The 16,484-nt window shown below is 40.6% G+C and overlaps 1 protein-coding gene across 1 annotated transcript in view; it reads left to right on the top strand.

Moving 5' to 3' along the window:
* Positions 1–15,973, top strand: part of LOC150079040 (very long chain fatty acid elongase 7-like) — a 98,214-nt gene extending 82,241 nt beyond the window's left edge. Inside the window, exons 7-8 of the mRNA XM_090384030.1 lie at positions 586–722; positions 14,505–15,973. Coding sequence (XP_090240156.1) covers positions 586–722; positions 14,505–14,837 — 470 coding nt within the window. The 3' untranslated portion in view covers positions 14,838–15,973. The remainder of the gene's footprint in view (positions 1–585; positions 723–14,504) is intronic.
* Positions 15,974–16,484: the final 511 nt, after the last annotated feature.

Raw genomic sequence — 16,484 nt, 5'->3', positions numbered from 1 at the left:
ATTATTCATTTATTATTTATAAATATTATTATTACTTCTTTTTTTTTTTTTTGGTTTTTTTGGCTGATACTAATAATAAATCAACAATTTACCAACTGCTAAGCTCATCTCATCTCTCCTAATTGAAAGTAAATGTACAGGGTGTTGCATTTATCTCGAGATTGATTGATTTGTTGTTTAATGGCGCATTGGCAGATGAGGCCATAATGCGCCAAGTCAAATTTAACCGAATAGTAACATTTTGGTATATCTCGAGACCATCTGCTCATATTAGCTTACATGAAAGTACGTTTTCATTTTGCGCTCACGACATCAGTGAGCGCGGCGCATGCACCGGTTTCAGTACAGAACATCGTGCGCTGAAGCCGGGGTGTCTACTGACAGCCAACGAATATTCTTAGTTCGCTCTGCTTTATTTAGTACATACAGTATTTTAGCACAAATCGATAATCAACTTGAAATAACGGCGAAAAAGTATTGCGCAGTTCCTATGAAATAACATCTCAATATACTCAGATAAACGGAACATCCTGTACTAAAATGTAATATATGCTAATGTAATCTCCCCTCTTTCGTTTATTACAGGTGGCCACAATGCATTCTTCCCTTTCATCAACTGCTTCGTTCATATGATTATGTACACTTACTATTGTTTGGCTGCTCTTGGACCCGGTATGAGAAAATATCTATGGTGGAAAAAATACCTCACTATTTTTCAGATGGTAATTATGTTTTATTTCATAATGCACCGTTGCTACCAATATTCTTTACTGTTATAAGACTTTATTACAATCAGACCGTTACATCAACAAAAAAAAAAAGTAGAAACCTATATATGTGTTACTGAGCTAAGGGCTGTATTTTCGACTGAAACCATTCGTAACATCATGATTACTTCTTAACAACTGAAAGCACGACTAGTGAAAACACGATATGCTCTACAATAGGATTAGCCTTCCAACCGTTTCATTTATGGATTCTATGACCAGCACACCGGAAAAAAAAAAAAACTTTTGGGAGTTTTTATTTCTTTCTATACATTAAAATAATTTTCATCCTGGTGATATTTATGTTGCTGTTATACAGGGGCATTATAAAGTCCTTGTGCAGTTCAAAAATTCAATCTGCTGAAAGAGTAAGGGAAAGAACAACGTATTACAGTTTTACATACATTTATTCTTGGGATTGTTAATTCTCAACATGTCCATCGTCATTATAAATACAAACTGAGATACGATTCTGAAGTTCTACAAATACGTTTTGCAGTTGATTTTCAGTAATAGCCTAAATCACGTTAGTTATCCGAGTCCAAATATCGTCTAAAGAGCGAGATTTGTTGAATAAACAATACTCTTAACATGTCACCATAGAAAAAAATCCCAAGAGCTCAAATCTGGTGAACGCGGTCAACCTCTTCCGATCAATCTGTTACGAAAATTTTCATTCAGAAACTGCCAAACACTGAGAGCAAAGTGAACCATCTTGCTGAAACACTGTATCACCTCAAAGTGGAAGAGAAATTGTTGAAGTTAAACATAAGAAAGGCACCTGGGGTGGATGGAATCTATCCAGTTATATTAAAGGAGGTGGCAAAGGAAGTAAGCAAACCCTAAATGATAATTATGAGCGCATCCTTGGATTCAGGGGAGGTCCTCACGGACTGGAGTTGTGCAAATGTATCCCCAATTCCTTCCTGATGAGGTAGAACATGCGTTAAAAAAAATGAAGAATCAGAAAGCCCCGGGGGAAGATGAAGTTACTGTAGAGAGTTGTTAAAATTGAGAGGAAGAGGCATGACACAAAACTGGCAAGACTCTTCAAAAAATGCATTAGAAAAGGTGTGATGCCTAAGGAGTGGAATAATGCAACCATAGTTTTGCTGCATAAGAAAGGAGATAAATCAGAAATTGGAAATTATAGACCGATTAGCTTCTTATCCCACATCTACAAGTTGTTCACAAGGGTCATTACTAACAGATTAGAAAGAATACTTGATGAGAATCAACCGAAAGAGCAAGCTGGCTTTAGGACAGGATTCTCAACTAGGGATCACCTTCACGTAATATCACAGCTAATGGAGAATCAAATGAAGTACCATTATGCCTGGCATTTGTGGATTATGAAAAAGCATTTGATTCCATACAGCATAAGGCAATGTTTCGGGCACTGGAAAGACAAGGCATAGATACCCCATATATTATGATTTTGAAGAAAATATATGAGAGTGCTACCTCCTTTATTAGACTAGACAAAGACGGTAGCAAATTTAAAATCGAGAAAGGAGGTCGACAAGAAGACACAATATCTCCAAAGTTGTTTACTGCTGCCCTTGAGAAAGCTTTCAGAAGATTAGCCTGGTCGCAGAAAGGAGTCGATGTGAACGGAGAGTACCTAAACCATTTACGATTTGCAAATCACATTGTGATCATTAGCCACGATCATGAAGAATTACAGGAAAACCTTAATCAGTAATGCAGAGTTTGTAAGGATTTTGGACTAAAGATGAATATGGCTAAAACAAAAGTAATGAAGAACAAGTATGCCATAGAAAGGGATACAATGATTCATGAGTTTGTGGGTAGTTAATGGATGGCCAGTGCACAAAACAGAAGTAACTGGAAAGTTGCTGGAGAGGCCTTCATCCTGTAGTGGATTGATAATGGCTGATGATGATCCCCAATTCACAAAGGGGGATCAAAAAGTGACACAAGTAATTACAGATATGTTAGTTTGCCTTCTGTTCCAGGAAAATATAATGGAGTCACTGGTTAAAGAAGCATTGCAGGATCACCTGGACAAGAAACAGTAGTAATTCAGACATAGCATGGGTTTGCCAAGTGGAAGTCTTGTCTGACCAATTTTATTGGATACTATGATGTAGTCACAAAGGAATTGGATGCAAAAAATAATTTTGATATCACATACTTGGATTTCAGGAAAGCTTTTTATACTGTTGCACGTGGAAGACTACTTTACAAACTGGAGCAGCATGGCATTAAGGACAAGCTGCTACAATGGATAAAAGGATGGCTAAGTGGTAGAAGACAGAGTGGTAATCAATGGACGCGGCTCTTCGTGGATTAATGTTATTAGTGGAATCCTCCAGCGTTCGGTGTTGGATCCGCTGTTGTTTTGTATATTTATCAATAATATTTATGAAGGTATATCAGGCTAAATGTCCAAGTATGCAAAAGATACATGTGGTTGTTGTTATTTGGTTTTGAGGAGTATTAGCAACTAAGGTCATATTGTTACAGGGATATGCGGTGGTCATTCCCCGACCTTTTCGCATCCTCCGTATTTGGTGGTCACGGGCTCGAACCCCGATCTAATCAAGAAGCATGTGCTACGCACTGCTGCTCCTGCCCACCTGGCTACGGAGGCGCCTCAGAAAATACAATGGTAGGCAGTGTTGTTATTGGCAGTAATGGCAGAGTGTAAGTAAGATGGCTCTGAAGAGCTAACAGAGGAAATATACTGCAAAAACTTGAAGCAGACACTCATGAAGGAACAATCAGGGCAACATTAGGCCCAAACATAAAACTAAATCCAGAAACGGAAATGCCGTAAATTGGATCATAGAGCTCTCAGCAGCGGCTTGGAAATCTTTGAGCCAACAATAAAAAATTTATGTAAACTGGGGAAGCCACCGTTTTCGTGAGCACGTGGCTGTTCCCAAATGCTACAGGTGCTGGTAACATGACCCACACCTGTAAGCAAATACAGCCTACCTGTGGCCATTGCGCGGACACCGGACATGAATTCGCACTGTGCCCCAGGAAAGCAGAACAGGCAATTTGTGCGAATTGTAAAGAAACGAAGCTACCATTTGATCACTCACTAGGGGATAATAAGTGTCCAATCTACATAAAGGCTAAGAGTGCACAACAAAACAGAACCGACTATGGGGAATAACAGGAATCACATCATAATCAAACAAAGATTAAACTGGCACAGCACAGCACAGCACAATGCTCAGAGATCTAGGGCTGTTGCCGCACAAATGGCTAAAAAAGCCGCGGAAGAAAATTATGACATACTAATGCTACAGGAGCCTTACACCTACAACAAGGAAGTAAAAGGCAACTCCCTACATTACAAGATCGTACAAGTCGATGGAGACAACCCATGTATTGCTATCTCTATCCGGAATCCTGACCTCATGGTAACCAAGATCTCGGACACATGTACAAACTGGGCTGCATGTGTCCATATAGCCTCACCGCTAGGTAAATTTTATGTCATCTCTATATATGCCCGTCCTGGAGAAGATATATTGCCCGTGACAAGATATATGCGAAATATCCAACTAGAAATGCGGAATGCCAAACTCACAGTATAAATGGATGCCAACTACAGATCCCCTGATTGGCACAGTGAAAGACCAGACTACAGGGGTGCAAGAAATGGTCAGCACCTGCAGGATTACATCTCCAACAGTAATCTACCAGTTCTGAACGGGCCTTATCAACCCTCAACTTTTTCCAGCACATTATGGGAAGCAAATATAGATGTAACTCTCGCCATTCGGTCGATTGTTAGGCATCTCTCCCCCTGGGTGGTACAAGAACACTGGACCACTTCGGACCACAGAGTCCTAAACTTTGACCTCCACCACTCCCTCGTAGCACAGTATCCGCCTAGATTCCTCTCGCCAAGATACGCCATCCAAAAAGCATACTGGAACTTATTTCAACAGACATTGATGGAAAAAGCTGGAATTTCGACCCAAAATATATCAATCCAGACCAACACCAACAAAAAGTAACCCAGCTTATAACTGAAGCAGCAAACATGGCAATCAGGAAGAAGAAGCCCGTTCCCAAAGCGGTCCACTGGTGGTCACCGGAACTCCAGGCAATAAGACAGCGAGTGAATAATGCTCGAAAAAGGTTCCAAAGGGCACATAGATCTTGGCCCCAAGCAGAGGTTGACATACTCAGACAGCAATACCGGGAGATCAGGAACCAATATACGGCTCAAATTAAAACAAGAAAGAGCCACTCCTGGGAAGACCTTGTATCCACAGTGGGAAATGCAGACACCTGGAGAGTGGTGTATAAAGTCACCACCAGTAAACTCCCCAGTGGAGAAGTCACTGCTGCCAACTTAACACCTCAAGGGACATACACCAGATCCTAGCACTCTTCCATTAATAATACACTGGACCATATCTTCCTAACTTCAATAACTGCACACATGCAGGAACAGAGAACTCTACAAGGGGAATGATAAATACTCCACCCAGCCAGTGGAGCCCCCCTTTCACGATAACGGAACTCAATATAGCTGCAGCCAAAATACAAAACAGGAAAACTCCCAACGAAGATCAAATAGAGCCGAAAATACTAAAAAAAAAAAAGGAAGTGGAAACGATACCAGATACTATATTAAACCTAGCAAATCAATGCCTCATGGAGGGTTTCTTTCCAACTTCGTAGAAGACAGCGCGAGTTTAGACTTATCCTGAAAACCCCACTGAACCCCAGGACATGCCAGGCTCATACAGGCCTATTGCTCTGCTGTCGATGCTGAGCAAGCTCTTTGAGCGACTCATCTACCATAGAATTGGAAACTGATACCAGAATGCTCAACTGATGTCAAGAAACCAATTCAGTTTCAGGAGCGGATGCTCCCCCACTGATGCCCTCGACAGGATTATCGATGCAGTCAGAAAACTTGACAGGAAATTTTTCTCCTCATCTCAATTGACTTTGCTGGAGCCTTTCACTCCCTCTGGTGGGTTGCCCAGTGTTCTGGCAGGCTCAAATTCCATCAAATCTATTTCGCTGCCTGAAATCTTACCTGGAAAACCGAAGAATCACAGTCGGCACTCCCTTTACCACTGTACCCAGACCAGTTTACAGGGGCTGCTCCCAGGAATCCATCCTGGGGCTGCTCCTGTGGAACCTGGTGCTTGATGAGTTTTTAAATCTGGATATTCCAAATGACACTACAGAGGCCTATGCTGATGATCTGATTATGATGCTTCAAGCAGACAGCAGGGCTCAACTGGAGGCCATAGGCAATCAAGCCACACACATGCTACAGGATTGGGCCAAGAGGAATCTTCTAACGATCTCAACCGAAAAAAAACTAACTCAATACTCCTCAGGGACGCTCTTGAGCCTGGTCGACCTCCACTAATCAAAATAAATGGAGCGACCATCAAACTCAAACAGGAACAAAAATATTTAGGAATAATACTAGACCGAAACTTGAACTTCACATCTCATCTCTGTTACCTCGGAACCAAAACAAGGAGGCTCTCGCCCCTGAAAACCAAAATCACCAGGAGGGACTGTGGACTAAAAAAGAGGGCGCTCTCCCTTCTATACAAAGCTCTCTTCAACCCTATCCTGGCTATGGTGCAGGGGGTCTGCTATCAGAAAGCAAACACAGCAGTCAACAAGAAAAAGGTGGAGTCGATCCACACTATTGACAACTAGAGCCTTCTGCACGGTGAGCACCCATGCACTACAGGTCCTGGCGGGCTTCCTTCCCCTGGACCTGGATGGAGATTGTGGGCTGCTGCACCAACATTCGAAAGGTTGTTGTTGTTCGGTTTTTAGGAGCATTAGCAACTAAAGCCATATTGCTCCAGGATATGCGGTGGTCATTCCTTAACCTTTCCGCATACTCCGTATTTGGTGGTGACGGGCTCGAACCCCGGTCTAATCAAGAAGCGTGTGCTACGCATTGCTGCTCCTTCCCACCTGGCTACGGAGGCGCACATTCGAAAGGAAGAACCAAAACTTATCTAGACTAAACAACAGATCCACAGAAAAGCAAATCCTCAGAAAATAACAGATTAACGGAACATCTGCAATTTATCTGACAAAATAGATGGAATCTTACCACAAAAGGGCAAGTCATCAAAAAATTTATACCCGATGTCAGCAGGGTATATCCTATCTCCCGTCCTGGTTTTCCCCTGGCTTGCACACCACCTTCCTTCTTACGGGACACAGCTCTTCAGAGGGAAACTCCACGAGTTGGGAATCTCCAACAACATGAACTGTAATTGCGGGCAGGAGGAAACCTGGGAACACCTTATCCACGACTGTGACAACTATGAGGACCTCAGATGTCAGCTATACACAGGATCAACTCCTTACTAAGGAACCGAGAAGAAATAATATTGAAAGAAGAAGATAGTTACCGGGCTTTCACCGTCTTTGCCCGCGAACTCTTTGAAAGACAAAGATCCCTGCCACATCATCACACTAACCGCCGACCGGGCTAGCCGGGTAGGTAAAGTGCCTGCCTAGCAACCCAAAGGTCGCGGATTCGATTCCCGCCTCGGGCTGGATATCACGATGGTGCCGAACCAACCGGTTGGTTGGATATCCCGGCCACGATACACGAAGGAAGCAAGAAAAAACTGGTTCCTTCGTGTATTGATCACATCATACGAAATAAATAAATAAATCACACTAACCTATGAAAATACAGACGTCACTACCGGAAATGACTGCAAAACTCTGAACTAGTGACACCTGAAGTAGATACAACACATGAACGTGACGAACTGGACCTGACTTCTGGACTCGGACCTCCACTGGACTAACACAAAGGTGAAGATTGCATCTTATGATGCCATACAGCCATATGGCGCTCCGACTAGATACTCTGTCTAGCCTGTTTTACTCCTTTCCCTGGCAGGGGGGGAAGGGGACGGCTTGCTGTTTCCTTCCCCCTCGTGCCACCCCTCTTTCTCCTCTGGTGGGACATGGGCATGCCCCACTATGTCAACAGGAGTCATCTTCCCTATCGACCCCTTACTTACAATTTCCAATGCCCCAGTCTTCCGCCTCCCCTCCCATCTGTTTCCACTTACACAGCACCTGCCCCACACGTCCAAATTTAAAACACCAAAATTCATGCCCGACCTATTGGGAAATCATATCCCTTATAGCCCCTCTAAACAGCGTAACTATAATATACCATCCCAACTCTGCCCAAAAGAAAAGATTATTTTTATTTTTTTTTTTATTTTAGGTCCTAGCCACTGAAATCTCAGGAAAGTAGGTGGCAGGACCTGCCAGAGGAAACTTTAAGGGAACACGTGGCTGGCATCCACGTGGCAGAGTACGTAAACATCAGGTCTCATCAAGGGCCCTGCGGCTAACAAGCCAGATGAACAAGAGGCACAACACATGAGCCACACACTTTTAAACCTTCTAAGCCTTGTCAGCATACGCTCCTCGATACAAAGAACTTACGCGGAGATGGGGTAAATCCCTAGTGCTGTTAGACCCGAAAATACTCTGTATATACTGGCTGTCTCAGGCGTAGATAGCAAGGTTTTCTCCCTCAGAAACTGGGGTTTTTTCGTCCAGCAAACAGGAAAATCGACCAGAGAACACGCGCAATTTACACACAAAATAAATATATGGGTAGATGTAATCATTTACAAGGGACCCTAATATCATAATTTAGTTTTTTGTATACTGGCTCTTATGCCCTCGGCTTGCACAGCAGGAGATAGTAGATCCTGGCCGCATCCATGTGGCAGGGTAGGGGGGGGGGTGAGACTGCTTCTCACCTGCTAAGAGCCAGGCATCGGCCAGAAACAGAACACATCATAACACTTACATGCCCAACACACTACATACAAATGGCCGGTTTTGGCGTAAGCTTCAACACAAGAAGTACAATAGCGGCTTATGGGGGGGAACCCTGGGGTCCGCCACAACAACAACAACACATGAATATCCCCTGTATATACTGGCTATTCTAATATCTTTGCATTCTACAACCTGCTTAAAATATATTTTACAATACTCTACAGTTTACAATCTTACATGAATCGACAACCATAGTGCAGCCACATCACTCACAGAATTTAAAATAACCTAATCCTCTTTTATAAACAAATTCTCTTTAAAAAAATTATACTAACCACCATCGTCAGCAGCGCACAAGATCATAAAAGCTCACTCCATGTGCTCAGGGTCGCGATAACCGCATAAGACATCCTTGCAAAACTTGAACCAGGAGTTTAAGACATCAACAGCATTTGAGGTCTGTACACACTACGCATGAAGCACCACAGCCTTGGTTTACATGGGAGAGTGGCGGCGCATAAACCAAACATCGCCAACCACAATCAGCAGTCTCACCGTGTACATAAGCCGTAATTTGTCCAATGAGCAGTAGAAATCGGTTCTATGGAGAAAGTAATCTCGAAACACTATTCTAATCACATGAATGTGAAAGATGCCTGAAGAATTTCTGGGGCCAGAGGGCATATGCCAATGAAGTTCAGAGGAGGGAAAGTTATGCTGCCGAACTGTTTCTCGCTGTATGCAGGGCCGAATTTCCCATTAGGCATCATAAGCACAGTGCCTAGGGCCTACGAAGAAAGGGAAAATTAAAAAAAAAAAAAAAAAAAAAAACCCGCTTCACTCTTTTCACTGTGACTAACGAAAAACTAGCTCAGAAAACATATGTGCAATCGACTCTAGGAGCTTTAATTTAATACACATAAGCTATTTAGCGACTGTTCTCGAAACTAGAAGAATCGAAGTGATGGTCGCTCCGTCAATTGAAGTGGTTTATCAATTATTACAGTTGAAACTTGAGTCACGTTAATTGAGTTAATTGACGTAACTCGCAGTCAAAGTGTTAACATAGAAGAAAAAAATTTACCCCCTTTCTCTAGAACATTTCGGAATAAAAGTGTCTAGGGCCTACGAACACCAAAATCCAGCCCTGGCTGTATGGGACCTTTGGTAGTTATTAAGGGAACCAAACGCCAGCACCTTCCTTAACATTCTAGAAAATTCCGTGCTCTCTACACAATGTGGCAACTGTTTGATACAGACCCAAGTTTGATTCAACAGGATAATGCCATACCATGAATGCTTGTCGACAATGGTCCATGAATATTATTGCAGAAAAGTTGAGGTTGGCGCAAAATGCCGATTTCAAGTATATGGAACACGTATCGCGGATGAACTGGAACGTCAGGTAAGGACCACACCAACCACTCAGTAGTTAACTGTTCAGAGGGGGCGTGGAGAAGTACTGGTCCATTGTGCGTTGCTGGAAAACCTAGTCAAGAAGTTGGAGTATGTTGAGGTGACCAAAGCAGAAACTAACACGCTATTGAACTGAGTGGAAGTGACAATGTAAGAGTGCACTCTTACAAATATAATGAAAATATTATTTATTTGAAACAAATCCAAGTAGGGCAAAGAAAATGGTAAATATTAAGGTTTGAATATGGTAGATATTAAGGTTTGAAAATACTGGATTTAGAAATAGGAAGGTTATAAATGTGTGATATAAATAGCAGCTAAACAGGAAACAAAGAGGGTGAACTGAGAATGAACAAAAACAGTGGCCTGTACTAAGTAAGGAATGGTCATTTGCGAATGGGCGAGAAAGGGTTGCAAAATGCGAGAAACAATAGGACCAAATTATGAAGCGTGTTTTAGCTGAGCTGCGCACCTGGAAGTAAACAGGAAATAAGTGGATAGTGTAGCATTCGTATTGGGAAGACTGCACCAATGTGGCGATTTTAGGTAAACTGGCAACATTTAACAAAACTGTGGAAACACGAAAACAGCTACTTTTGGAGATGATCGGCATATATAAAAGAGTGGTATTTCTGGGGTATGAAATAAACAAGGTACAGTAATTACAAGAGAGAGGAAGGGGGTTAGTTTGTGGCACGAGGGAGAGAGTTGTGGTAAGTTTTTTTTTTTTTTTTTAGCAAACACGAAAGAGTGAGAAACTAAGTATAGTATTGGGATTGGTTGAGAGTCCTGTGGGAGGCGTTCCAAACTTCTGAAGAAAAAATGGGTTCAGAAGGGAGTTCGGGAAGAAGTTTTTGAGTAAAAGTCATGGGTTGCCGGTTCGAATTAGACTTCGAAAATCTTGGAAGATCAAGAAGAAAAAGAAAAAAAAAACAGTAGTGAGGCAGAGAGGAGGCGAGGACACGGTTGTTGTTGTTATTTGGTTTTAGGAGCATTAGCTACTAAGGCCATATTGCTCCAGGGATATGCGGTGGTCATTCCCTGACCTTCCCGCATCCTCCGTATTTGGTGGTCACGGGCTCCAACCCGGGTCTAATCAAGAAGCGTGTGCTACGCACTGCTGCTCCTGCCCACCTGGCTACGGAGGCGCCCCCTGAGAGTTGTTTTAGAGTTTTAGAGTTGGAGTTCGGAAACAGAGAGAGATGTGAGAGATCTGAGATGAAACTGAAAAAGATAAAGGGAATGTAGTGAGGGGCGAGAACACGCGGATTGAAGTGTTCAAAAGTTAAAGCAAAAGTGGTGTTGGGCGGTCGGCATGTCTGGAAACATAACCACATGCTGTATTTCTGAAGAAATTTCATGTAGGAATCTGCAGATGTTTCGATCCGGCCCGTCGGGAATGAGCCAGATATGCAGTGTGTGTTGAGAGAGAGAATCCAGTCGTTGGGTGGTCGGGGCGTGCCTATCAACGTAACTGCATGGTGTATTTCTGAAGTTAAAAATATGTAGGAAGCTACACGTGTCTAGGGTGTGTCCCGTCGAGAGTGAGCCACGTACGCAGATATGAGTCGAGAAATCTCCGTGAGAAGGAGTGTCCAGTCCACGAGCCCCTCGAAGAAGAGATATAGCCATTATAACACCAGAAGGATTTTAAACGAATGTGAGAAACCTGTTTGCCACAGAGGAAAACAGAGTGCCAAAGAATTGAAGTAGCAGCCCATTTCAGAACGTGTGTTCCGGTTTTTATTCAACCCCGAACTCAAACTCATAAGCTAAACTCTGTGTGAGAAAATGCTTGATAGTTTCTTTCAAAGAAAATCTTTTTTGTAATGTACAATTACATTATTAACTTGGCATATAGATTAATTTAAAGAACATGAAATGATGCAAGGGTACTAAAGGGGTAAAAAAGAAATAAAAAATATATAAGGGAATTAATAATAGAATAAATCATAGGCGTAGTAGGATGAGAATGTGATGCCTATATTATTATTCTAGACGATGTGTTAACAGATGATAATTAAAAAGATAAGATTCAAGGTAATGTATTAATGTGTAAAAGGAAGAAAAATTTATTTTTATTGAGAAACCTTGAGAAAAAAGGGGAACTCTGCCCTGTATCAGAAGAGGGAAGTAACAAAGATACTTGCAGGTAAGGTTGTAGTAAGCACTACTGATGTAAGGTGAAAATAGTAATTGATCTGATAGGTGATTTGATAGAAATATGCGATTTGTAGTAAGTATTACTGATGTAAGGTGAGAAGCGGTGATTGATTGATTGATATGATAGTTTATTTTATAGACATTGGTGATTTGTAATAAGTAAGAGACAACTGATGTAAAGTGATATGTGTAAACCTGTAAAGGAAGAGAAGCTCCTTTTCCTAAGCAATAGTTGAAATTTATAAATTGTGTGAGAGATTACGAATAAGGAAAAAGGAAAGGAAGGGTTTTGTTTACCAACGTAAATCATGTATACGTATGAGGAATATTTTAGAATTGTTGATGATATGTGTGAGATGGTGAATTTTCTCGTATCATAGTTCCTATATATGTAAATTTTAAATTTGGAATTTGTAGGTATATACGTAAAATTTTATTTATAATAGGACTCATTAAAAATTTGTTATGTAAATTTTGTGTCGTCTTCATGCTCTGCTAACTACCGCTTTATACACCCTAGAATTTGGAAATTTCTGAGAATTGCAGTTCGTGTCCATCCGTGACTTCAGTAAGGTGGAAATCAACAATAATCCTAAACAACAACAATTTTTTTAAAGAAAATTTATAAATATAAATAAACGGGCAACCACAACATCAATATGAAACGGACATGTTCGGTTTCCCGTGTGTGTGTGTGTGTGTCGGAAATTATCCAAGAAGGTGGAATCGAAACCAAATTATAGGTGTATGCGCTGTTGGTCCATGGGAATTCGGATTCCGTATCCCCAAATTCCTACTCCTCCACATAAATCTAATCTATTACCGTAACAAACAGTGCCACGGAAATCTACCTACAATATTACTTTTCTATAACCTCCTCGCCTACACAGAAAATATCCAGATCTGTAAAAATTTAACTGCTTCCAGTTAGATAATGATTTCAGTGATCATCCCCTGAGTTTGAACCCCGTCAATGGCGCGATGAATCTTTATGGGCTTTTTTCTTTCACAACGTAACTGAGTTAGTCGGTCTCAAACGAAGGTAGCGTGGTTTTTCGTTCCACAAATCGACCACAGAACACGTAATTTACAGACATATGTATGGCGCAATATGGCCTAAATTGCTGATACGCCTAAAACCCTACAACATCTATAAACATAATACATTCGCTAGCCAAAATATTATAAACCTTTATTCAATATCCAATTAGGCCACTATTTGCTCGAATTACACGTCTGTACACGTCATGGCATGAATTCCACTCAATCTGAGGGGAGGGGAGGAGTCTAGCTCTAGATTTGGCCATTTTTCCATGAGGATATTTTCAGCTGCTGTATTGTGATCTGTAGAGAATTAGAAGCCGAATTGTCCTTTCCAGATGTTCTCAATATGATTCAGATCTGAAGAATTAGGCGGCAGTAGACGTTGGAAATCTTGGGAATGTTCCTCGAAACATTCAGATACAATTTTTTTTAAGGTGGAGAGTTGCGTTGTCATCTTGTATGAATCCACAGGGAAAAAAGAACTGCAGACTAAAGTTGGTACGATACGAAAGAAAGATATTCATTGAAGGTAACACGACCTTCTAACAGATGAGAGGTCTCAGTCAATGGCAGAGGGTTGTGATTAATAGATATTCTTCAGATTGGCAAACTAGGGTTCGCCAAGGACCCACTTGGATCACTGTTGTTTCTGATTTTCATTAACGACATCGACGAAGGGATAGAGGGCGTGATGTAAAAATTTGAAGAGTCGCTAATGATCAGTGCCAAACAGCACTACTTCAGTATGACTTGAACATGCTCCAAGAACTCTCGGAAATGTGTCCCGCATGGTTAAACAGTAAACCAGGAATGCTATAAAACAGATCTACGTTGATTGCGAGATGGTGTTCAGAAAAACGCCAATTCCCTGAAAAGTGGAATTTTCAGGGTATCTTTCCATTCACAAAAGTTTTCATTCTCCATCACGTTGTGCTCAATCCTAAAACTCTCCAGATTTAGTTTCCTATGATTTTTCTCCAAGGTCAGAAATTAGATTTTCAAGGAGTAAAGAAATTATTAGCAATTCCAAATAATTTCCTATCAGGAATGTTTCCAGAAGTCGAAAAACGATTTTAAATTGGCGTATACCGGGGACTACTGCGATGACAGATCCATCCGAATTGTCGGATGGATCTGTCATCGCAGTGAATCGCAATGAATTAAGCTTCATCAAATATTCAGTATTCTATATTAGTTCAGTCCTCAAACCTTTAGATCACCTTGTAGATCTTTAATATGATGCAGGATAACTTTAATAACTTTTATTTTACCTTATAAATATGTTACTTAATCCTTTATTTTCCTTTCCAGACTCAGTTCGTGATCGCGTTCTTCCATGCCATGGTTCCACTGTTTCTCGACTGGTGTGAATACCATCCAGGATTCGCTTATGCACTTATGGGTCACGCTGTCCTGTTCTGGATAATGTTCTACAATTTTTACAGGAAAGCTTACATTGGAGCGCAAAAGAAAGACCAGGCCCAAGAAGATGTTAAAGTAAACGGTGTTACCAATGGTTACGTGAAGAACGGAATAACTAATGGCAGGAACGGTGTAATTCGAAATGGAAAAGAACTCTATTCGAACGGCGCATCAAATGGTGTTATTACTCACAGGAAACATGAAGAGGCAAACCACCACTGATGTGCAAACTTCCAAAGGCATTTAATAAGCTCAAATGTTGTATTATTGTTGAATATTACTCCGCTGAGAAGGGAGACTTGTTACCAGTTGAATTCCAGTTTGTAAAATCAGGGAACTTTTTTTTTGTACTTTATATCTACAATGGGACTCAGATGTTGCTGATATCAGTGGCTGTACATTAACAAGAGATTTAACCTGATGTATGCATTCACACGACCTCTGATACTTCTTCTTTGAAAGAATGGGTCAAAGAGGTATATATATTTCAGCTAAAAGATCTTAAGACAAGATACTTCCAAAAGGAAGGGGAAATGGGTATTTTCTGACCTCAAAGTGTCAAATACGATATACTCCTCAAATTAAGTTGGCAACAAAAGCAGAAACTTTGTGTTTGCTTTAACTAGCATACGGTTGTTGTTGTTGAATTTTGTCAACTACTATGTGGATGACATACATATAATAGTGTGTGCTTTAATAAATGTAATACAAGAGGGGTGAATGCATGCAACACTAACTCACTGTTTGTATATTAAACGTGTTACATTGCGCATTACAACTCAAGTCATTTGTATCCCTCACTTTTCTGACCGACAGCCACGATCAAGTCTTGAATCATCTCATCTTCGCCTAATGCTAACTGCTTTTGCTACGGGAATGGGAACTCAGTTTTCGCAAGGTACGTTATACGCAAAATCGAAGACAGCGATTTTGCAAAATCGCAAATATGTAAACCAGTACTTAAAACTGAAAAACTAAGACATTTTCAGTAAAAAGGCATTTGCGTTTTACGGAAAGTCAACATTGTGTAATATGACTGGAATTTTTATTCATTTAAATACCGTCCAAAGTGGTATCTTTTCTTGTCAGCCGGAGGAAACGTTTAGGCACTGATACAAGTTTAGACATACCTGTTCTATTCTGCAGAGCATCGATATTTATTATGGAGCAGTTACGATTATAGCAAACATACTCATTGATATACTTGAATAAGTCAAAGAGCTTTATTTTGGGCAGCTATATAAAGGCATTAAAATCGATTTCAAATGAAAGCACAACAACGTCCAATGTGAAACTGAAATTCGAAAGAGAAGGAACTGTAAACTCTCATTTCTATAGAATTTCTGTCGGTAAAAGTTACTATGGGTAAAACTGTGCCTTGGTATTTTTCTCTCATCGTCAGAGCTGTAGGGAGAACAGCGAATTGTCTATGTATGAAAGTGATAATAAACTGTTTATTATTAACAAGAATTGTGTTCTCTTACCATAACTCACATTAAACTGAGATCTTTGTGTACTGTAATTAAAAGAATCCCATTTTTAAGTTGGTTCCGGTATTGTAATTGAGCGCGATAATCTTCGTTTAATACAAACGCTTTTTTTAAATGTTGATGCAGATGAATCTGTGTACTTAAAATATTTCAAAATAAAAAATCCTGCAAAATAATAGTATTTACCTTACATTTTAATCATTACATAACTGTTATTATGAAGATGTTTAAAAAATATATATAACGTTACTCGATGCTGTTTTCTTGTCTTTTACTGTCAGAGGACACTGATATCCCTCTAGTGACAGCTTTTGCTTAAGATCTTTAGAAACGACTACGTTTATCCACAAGTTACTAATATCATTTTGAATCGAATAAG

The sequence above is a fragment of the Mastigoproctus giganteus genome, chromosome 10, assembly GCF_048544385.1.
Source record: "Mastigoproctus giganteus isolate SK-2022 chromosome 10, ASM4854438v1, whole genome shotgun sequence".
In the NCBI taxonomy this organism is placed as follows: domain Eukaryota; kingdom Metazoa; phylum Arthropoda; class Arachnida; order Uropygi; family Thelyphonidae; genus Mastigoproctus; species Mastigoproctus giganteus.
The sequence above is the reverse complement of the archived record's forward strand: the minus strand, read 5'-3'. Positions and strand labels throughout refer to the sequence as shown.